General features: G+C 55.1%; 1 protein-coding gene and 1 non-coding gene across 2 annotated transcripts; one reads left to right on the forward strand and one right to left on the reverse strand.

Annotated features, from left to right (window-relative positions):
- Positions 1-3,753: 3,753 nt before the first annotated feature.
- Positions 3,754-6,685, reverse strand: PTSG_10405 (uncharacterized protein; the record flags this gene model as incomplete). The annotated part of the gene is made up of 10 exons (XM_004988726.1): positions 3,754-3,843; positions 4,095-4,148; positions 4,350-4,467; positions 4,506-4,585; positions 4,734-4,785; positions 4,964-5,102; positions 5,386-5,515; positions 5,663-5,794; positions 6,055-6,137; positions 6,495-6,685. Coding segments are annotated over 10 exons (1,069 nt in total), but the record flags the coding sequence as incomplete, so codon positions are not given.
- A 1,997-nt stretch (positions 6,686-8,682) lies between these two features.
- Positions 8,683-8,770, forward strand: PTSG_20034 (the record flags this gene model as incomplete). Its single annotated transcript, XR_001137169.1, has 1 exon — positions 8,683-8,770. It is a non-coding gene; the product is annotated as a 5S ribosomal RNA (ribosomal RNA).

Consider the following 8,770-nt stretch of genomic DNA (forward strand, 5'->3'; position numbering starts at 1 on the left):
GCCATGGGTTCCAACACACAGCCTGCACTTCCCCTGCACAAGCGTCCATGTGCTTGTGTGCGGCGGATGACGAAGAGGGAAGAGGGAAGGGAGCAGAAGAAGAAGCAACGGAGACATGGGGAGGTGCGTGAGCACAGACGATGGTGATGGGCGCACACGACGTGGTTATGGTGAACACACACACACACACACACAGACACAGCGAAGCAGCAACGCACAACAGACACAACAAACACAAACAGGGGGGAACAAGAACAAGCAGTAGCGCAACACACACATACACACCAAGGGAAGGACAGCAGCCAGCCAGCATCCAACACCCCATACATCCACTGGTCCATCCGTGCACCAGTGGTGGTGGCAGCAGAGGGAGAGAAGGAAGAGTGTGCCCTGCCTGCCTGCCTGCCTGCCTTGCCTGTGTGAGGATGTGTGCCTGCAAACTCACTCACTGTGTGTGTCTGTGTCTGCGTGTGTGTGTCACCATCCAAACACACAGGTGTATGACGGAGGGAAGCAAGCAGCCACCACCACACACACACACACAGAGTGTGAATCACAAGCAGACACAGCATGAACGACTTGCACAAAATCACGCATGCAAGTGCAACGCACCGTGAGGTGGCATCAGACTGCCTGTCAGCGTGTGTATGTGCGTGTGTGTTCACATGTGCGTGTGTGTTGATGCAGCCCACCATCCCTCTCTGTGTGCGTGTGAGCTAAATGCATCCACAGCAGCAGGAGTGCGTGTGAGATCACAACACCCACCACAGCCACGTCCACCTCTCCCTCCTCCACAACACACACAACACGCACCGACACAGCAGTCAATCCAATTGACAGAACTCACCCAAACTCACGGTGCCAGCGTGCCATGGGCCTGTGCAGCACATATGTCAGCCTCACCGACTGTGGGCAACGCCTTGCATGCCTTTGGCCCTGCACACATCCATGGTGTGGGCGCTGTTGTGCGTGTTCTCTGCTTGCACCTGTTCACCATCACACCATCACCCACCACATCCCACACAATCCATGGAACCAAACGAGACCACCCACAACAGGACCGCCAGTGAGTGCCCGTCACAACGCGCACCCTCTTCCTCCTCTCCACCAACACTGTGCCAGCCACGCACACGAACAATGCAAGCCACCACCCACTCAAACACGCACGCACCTTGATTCGCGTTTCGTCTGCTGCTTGTTGCGTTTGTGTTAGTCTTGTTGGTTCGTGTCTGGACGATTTGTGGAAGATGCCACAAATAATCGCCCACTGCTGCGGCAACTGCTGTTTGCTTTCTGCGTTTGCTTGTTGAAGGGCGGACTTGCTTGCTTTGCTGGTTGGTTGGTTGGTTGGTTTCAATGAGACAAGAAGAAGGAGAAGGGGAAGGAGGGGAAGGAGGGCACTGTGTGTGCGAATGCAACGCAGGCTCACAGGCCTTGCAGGCTGGGAGAAGGGGAGAAGAGAAGGGGAGAAGAAAGAGGGGATGGAAAAGAAGAAGCAACAAACACACACGCACACACACAGCTGTGGACAGCATGCATCCCCTCCCCTCTCCTCCCCTTCTTCTCTCTTCTTCGCTTCCTCCTCCTCCCTTCTCACAGTCACAACAGACAACCACCAGCCACACAAAGGGCTGGAAGAGAAAACAAACAAGGGGAGGGGGGCAACAGCCACCCAGCCAGATCGCCATGGAAGCAAGAGGCGAGGCGATGGAGGGGGGGGGGAAAGGAGAACACCGTTCATCAACATGCACGCACACACATCTGTTGGGAGCACAACGTCTTCTGTCCTTGCTCCCCCTCTTCCTTTCCTTGGCCTGGGTTGAGTTGGGTTGGTTGAGGTGGCACAGCTCGCCATGGCGTGGCATGCGTGTGTGTTGGTGTGGGTTTGGATGTGGATGGGTTCCTCTCTGCGTGTGTGAAAAGGGGGTTGGTGGGAAACAGTGGAATGGATGGCAGTCGCAGAGAGGAGGAGGAGGAAGAAGAAGAAGCAAGGGGTGGATGTGAGCATGCCGTGCATGAGTGGACAACAACAACACATGGGGTGGAATGATGATGATGTGCTTGGGGTTGTACGTAGTTGTGATGGCACAAGCACAAAGGTTAACCACACACAATCACACACACACACCTCGTCGTCGATCAACGCAGCTGCCTGACATATGCGCACACGCGCACACACATATGCAGTCACACACACATAGTCACACATGGCATTGCAGAGTGAGACGGTGCACCGTGCACACGCATACACAGCACAGCAATGCAACCACAACCACCACAACCACCACAACGACGACATCTCTCCCCATCTCCATCCCCCAAAATGCACGGTCACATGACCAGGCGCACAGCCGTGGTGGTGATGATGGCCATGATGAACGCCTTCCTCCCAACTTCCCTCAACCCCTTTCTACCAAACACACACCATTGCGTGCCCTCACCTCATGCATCGTGTTGCTGTCAGCGTGGTTGATGGCGATGCACACACATGCATGCGCACACACATGGCCGTGTGTGTCCCCACTTGAGATGAGCAACGGAGAGAGATATGGGCGACACGACACGATGGCCAGTCATCCCCAGCCAATCCAATCCAGCATCCACTGCCGTGTGTTGCCTGCTGCAGTTATCATCACAAACAATCACAATCACAATCACAGGTGCAAGCAAAAGGAATAAGCCACTGATATGTGTGTCATTGTCATGTGATACCACCAATACACGATATTATGTGCATGCATGTGCACACGCACCCCCATCTCCCAACCAACATCATCACCCTGCCATCACCCCCCTCCCTCTCCCTCCGTTCGCTCTGCACTCCCACATCGCACCACCATCACCACCACCACCATCACCGTGACGCTTCCCCCTTTGCCCAACACAGCCCACAACCAACCAACCAACCGCCAACGATTATCCTCACCTGTGCTTGATGCAGCGAGACAGCCAGCCGATGTGCCATAGCGAAGCCAGAAAAAGGGAGCGCAGTCACATGCCACGGCCACCATCGTCATCGCTGATGGAGCAGAAAGAGGAGATGAAGGGGGAAGAGTGGTGGGCACGGGCCGTGTCCTTCCTTGTCTTCATCGGTGCAGCCCCAAACACGGTGCACAGCGCACATGCACACGCACGGCCATCATCACAGCACCACCACCACCAGCAGCAGCGACAGCAAGATGCCTGCGTGCCTGTGAGGCAAGAAGAAACCAACCAGAGACGAACAACAATGACCGGTGACGGTGAGGACACGAAAGGAGGGACACAAGGGACCACGCATGGCAATATGCAGCTTGTTGTGGGCGGGTGCACCAGATACACACAAGAACAACGAAGCAAGCACCCAACAATCAAGCAGGCAAACACGCGATATCACATTCACCATATCCACCACTGCTGAAATACCTGTGTTGGCCGCTGTCTCGATCACGTCTCAACAGCTCCACATCACATGGGAAAGGCTGATGATGATGATGACACAGAGCAAAGGCGATTGGTTGGAAAAAGAAGAAGGGGATTCGGTTGGGGAAACCCGCACACGTCCGCCTGCAGCCACGCACACACATTGAATTGTGTGATTGATTCATGTGAGGCACACGTCAGTGCAACCACCCCACAGCCGATGCCTGCTCGGGTGTGTTGGCATGCATGTGTACATGCGTGTGCACGTGCGTGCGTATGTGTACTACCACCCCATCCACACACACACACACACACACACACACACACACACACACAGCCCCAACGTCTCACCTGGTGCCTTCTTCTCTGGCACATTTGTGTGTGCGTGCGTGTATCGCCCTGGTCGTGTCATGAGGACTTGGGAAGAGAACGGCCTCCGTCCTGTGCAAATCACACACATGTACACATGCGCAAGCACAAACAACAAATCAGCAAGCAGAACACCACGCAGTGAGCCAGCATGGCAGAAACAAACCGCATCCACCTCCTTTGCCACATTCACATCACTCACATCACCACATGTGCACGCACATGTCACATCCCTACACAGACACCGCCACCATAAGCACCACCACAAGCACATCTGCACATGCGTGTGCGTGCACCGTCCACATCCACCACAAATCACTCACCACCATCATCGTCAACGTCATGTGAGGCAACGGCACATAGACGCACATCACACCCTGTACGTGAGCGTGTGGAGAAAGAGGTGAGTTGTCACAGAATCCGGCTTTCAACGACAACAGCATCCATTGCCAGCACCAACAGACCCAACGACATCCCACCAGCACTTCACAATCACATCTACACATGCTGGTGTTCACACCCAACACATCACACGCCACCCACATCACCACAACCACAACCACCATCATTCATCTCACCTCCACATCCATGGCCGCAGCCGCTGCTGTTGGTGACCAGTGACGAGGAGGAGGAGCAGGAGATGGACGAGAGGCAGAGGGCCAGTTCATCCACAATGCAGCCAGCCATCAGCTGTTGCTGCCGGTGTTGGTGGTGGTGGAAAGGGTGAAAACAACGGCCCCTTGCCACGCCGTGTCCTTTGCTCGCTCGCTCGGCTGCTTGGTTGGTCGGTTGGATGGAGATGGAATACATGGGCCTGTGTCCAAGTCAATCGAAAAAAAGGGGGGAGAAGAAAGACACATGAGTGAACAGAACAGACAAAGAAAGAGGGAAGCGAAGAAGGACACACAACATGTCAACCATACACGCGCACACACACACACACATCTCAGTCGCCCTCTCACCTTCAGCACTCGTCATCGTCATCGTCGTTGGTTCCACAGCTTCATGTGCCTCCTCAACGCTGTGGTGTGTGTGTGTGTGCACAGACACAAGAAGAGGAGAATGCAGGGGGGGGAGGTTGACAGCGAAGCATCATCAACCACACGCCAGTCTCATCCAGCCACGCGCACTGATACACAACCACACGCACACGCGCATGTTGTCCCCACTCATCCCCACCACACACGCACACACGCGCATTGCTCACGTCTTCGTCAGAGCGAGTGACATGTGCAATGTCTGCCTCACGCCTGATTGGAGCTGGTGTCGGCCGGAGTGTGATGGCGGCTGTGCAGTCGATGGCGATGATGGCGATGATGGTGACGGCCGAGCTGAGGTGGAAGAGAGAAAAAGGAGAGCGAAATGGGGGAAGGGTTGATGTTGATGATGATGATGTGTCGTTCATGGCGGCTTCTTCTCCCCTCCTCTGATGTGGCCCTGGTGCCCATGCAACCAACACACAACGACAAGACACAACGATACCATCACACACAAGGCACGGGTATGGCATGTGAGCACAGCAAGCGTGTTCACCTTCCTGCTGGCCCCTCTCTTTTGCTTTCCTCCTCCTCGTCCCCATCACACACACACACACACATACACACGCATCTGCACATGACTGCGTCACTGTGGTTGGATGTGCCCACCATGACCATGGACGTGCGTGCCCACAGCTGCTCCTCCCATTCCATCATGTGTGCACCGCCCATCATCATCCTCCAACGATCCTCAGGCAGTCGCTCCCCTGCAGCCACAAGCACACACGCATGGCATGTGAGTCGCACAGCTACACTGTTGCACGAGACACAGCAGCAGCAACACCAAGCACACCCAGAGCAGCAACAACAACACATGCGCCATACGCCAACCAAAGCATGCATGATGGGCTCACCTTGCCTTGCTGACATGTGGGAACACTGCATGAGTACAACAGCGACAGCTGAATCGGGAAAGTTGCAGCAGCAGCATCCGGCATGCGAGCCCGCTTCCACCAACATCCTGATGTGTGCTGGTACCTCACCACCTGTGCATATGTGTGTGTGTGTATGTGCGTGGTTGCGGGCAGCGTGGATGGGAACAGAACACAACAGACACAGAGCAAGCCATCACGTCAGCACAGCAGAAGAAGTGAGTGACATCACACGCAACACGGGCGTGCGTGTGTGTGTCAGTGTATGTGACCATCATCCCCCATCAACCCTCTTCCCCTCGTTCGCTTCACCACACTCCATCACCACACTCCATCACACACACACAACCAACCACACATCACCACCCACATACCATGTGTGAGGCGAGTGCAGCTGGCATGCGTGACAAGTATCCTCGACATTTCCCTCATCTTGCTGCCTGTAAGTGTGCATGGCCTGTAAGTGTGTTTGTGTGCGAGCACCAGCATGGTGAGCGAGTGGGAGGGAAGAGGGAGAATTGATATGTGCGCAGCTACACTGCTGCTGCCACTGCAGATGCTGCGCATGCATTTGTGTGTGAAGAAGAAAGGGAAGAGAGAGAAAACAGAAAACAGAAGGGAAGGAACAAGACATGCTGCAACCCATTCCATCCATCCATCCCTCTTCCTCACACCACACACCACCGTCCTCTGTCACCAGCCAGTCAGCCACACCCCACCACACCGCACTCACCCAGCATCCCCCAACCACCCCATCCATCCATCCACCCAACACACATCTCCTCTCCGTTTCCCCTCTTCTTCTCATCCTCACCTCTGCTGCTGCTTCCAGCCGAAAATGCAACTTGTGCTGTCGCCACCTGTTACCAGCAGCAAACAGCCAGCTTCTGCCAGCAGCAGCAGCGGGCGATGGGTTGGTTGGTTGGTTGGTTGGCTGGTTGGTTGGTTGGGGGATGTGTTCAGCAGCAAGTGGTGGTGGTGCATTCTCTGCTGCTGCTGCTGCATCGGCGGTGGAGGGTGTGTTGGCTGCTGCTGCTGTTGTTGTTGTTGTGATGGCCGTCAGGGAGGGCGAGAAAGAGAGGGGAATATAAGCAGCAGCTGCAAGGTGGAGAATGTGCAGGTGTGCAAGCAGTTGTGTGTGAGAACGACGAATGAGACAGCGCATCAAGCAAGGCAAAACAGGCAGCCGCACGACACACATGCATGCACATTGATGTGGGACAACAAGGGGAGACAGGAGCAGCAGAGACAGCGACCACAAAACACGCACACTGGTGCTGTGCGCATCATACACATGCACATGCGGTGGTGCACTCACGTTGCTCATCGCTTGCTTGTTTGTGGTGTGAGTTGGTGTTGCTGCTTCCACAGCCGCACAAGGGTGGCTGGATGGTCATCACATGGCAGCGCCCGTCTGTTCATCCCACCAGAGCAGTGGTGGTTGGTTGGTGGAGGGGGAGGGCTGCTGGTTCAAGGGCCCTCTATGTGGCGACAGCAGAAAGGAAGGAGAACGAAACAAGCGTGGAGGGTGGTGGTGGTGGTGAGGATGGGAAGGAGGGAAGGACGTGAGCAAACACACAAGAAAATGAGGAGGCGGCGGTGATGATGGCGTGTGTGGTGGGTGGAGAAGAGAACACGCACGTCGAGACACACACACACACACACATGCACACACACACCACACACACCTGTCTGGGTGATGCAGTGGTTGGATTACCATTCATCCATCAGCATGTAGTCATTTGTTGGTTGGTTGGTGGGGGTCGCCCACTGCCTCACGCATCAGCCAGCACCTGCTGCTGCTGCTGCTGCTGATGATGATGATGGAATACATTCATCTGCACGCACCACCACAAACAAGCAAGCAACAGCAGTGAGCAGCGTGAAACACAGGCAGAGAGGAGGAGACAGAACGAAGGAGGAGGATGAGAAGGAACACAACACCGTGCACACACGCACACACATTGGCTGTGATGGTGGTTGATGCCTTTCCCCCCTCTCTCATGTGTGTGCTGCTCACTGGTTGAGAGGTGGCATGCTCCATTCTCAGGGCCGCTGCATGTCGGTGGCTGATGGCAGTCGTTGTTCTGTCACCACACAACGGTGAGCAAGTGTGTGAGTGTGAGTATGTGCATTTGTGAGTGCCACACGCAGTGGTGTGTTGGTTGTGATCCAACCACCCGTGTGAGGATTGATTGATGGTGGTTCACCTGTGTGTGTGTGTGTGTGTGCACGATGACAGCGTACGCTGTGTTGTTGTTGTTGATGGTGGTGGTGGTGGTTGTTGCTGTGCGCAGTGTGCAAGAAGGAGAAGGGGAAGAGGAGGAGCACGGAGTGGGAGGAAGAAGTGGGAGCACTCCATCTCACCCTCACCTGTCGATGGATGGGTCATTCATGTGGTCGTTGGTTGGTTGGTTGGTTGGTTGGTTGGTTGGTTGTGCGTGGTGCATCACAGGAGAAGGAAATGGACAACGATGGATGGATGGAAGGGAGAAGGGGAGAAGGGGAGAGACGGTGCGCACACCCTCCCTGCACATGTGTGTGCATGTGTGTGTGTGCGTGTGAATGTGTCAGCGAGAAGGACGACGAAGGGAAGGAACGGAAGGAAGGAAGGAAGGAAGGAAGAGAAGGAACGTGGCACGCACAACCACCAATGTGTGTGTGTGTGTGCACGAACCAATGACACATCCCCCACCTCACCTCACCTCACCTCACCTCACCTCATCTCACCTGCTTGTCAGCAGCAGCGACGACGACCATGATCACCATCACCATTCCCACCACCATCACCATCACACACACAGCTGCTGCGCAGAAGAAGAAGAATGGAGCAACCGCGAGTGGATTGGTTGGTTGGTTGTTTGGTTGGAATGCAGAATCGGTTGTTTGCTCGTTTCTGCTTGCTGCTGGTGGGTTTTTGGTGTGTGTGGGATTTTCCTCTTCTTCTTGCTTGCTTGCTGGCTCTGCGTTGATAAATTGCTTGCCTTTCACCGCTCTCGGCAACGCTCATACCAACGGGATCACGCCCGCTCTCGTCCGATCGCGGAAGCTAAGCCCGTTTGGGCCCGTTCAGTACTGCCGTGGGTGACC

This window comes from Salpingoeca rosetta (genome assembly GCF_000188695.1).
Source record: "Salpingoeca rosetta unplaced genomic scaffold supercont1.33, whole genome shotgun sequence".
NCBI classification, from domain to species: domain Eukaryota; class Choanoflagellata; order Craspedida; family Salpingoecidae; genus Salpingoeca; species Salpingoeca rosetta.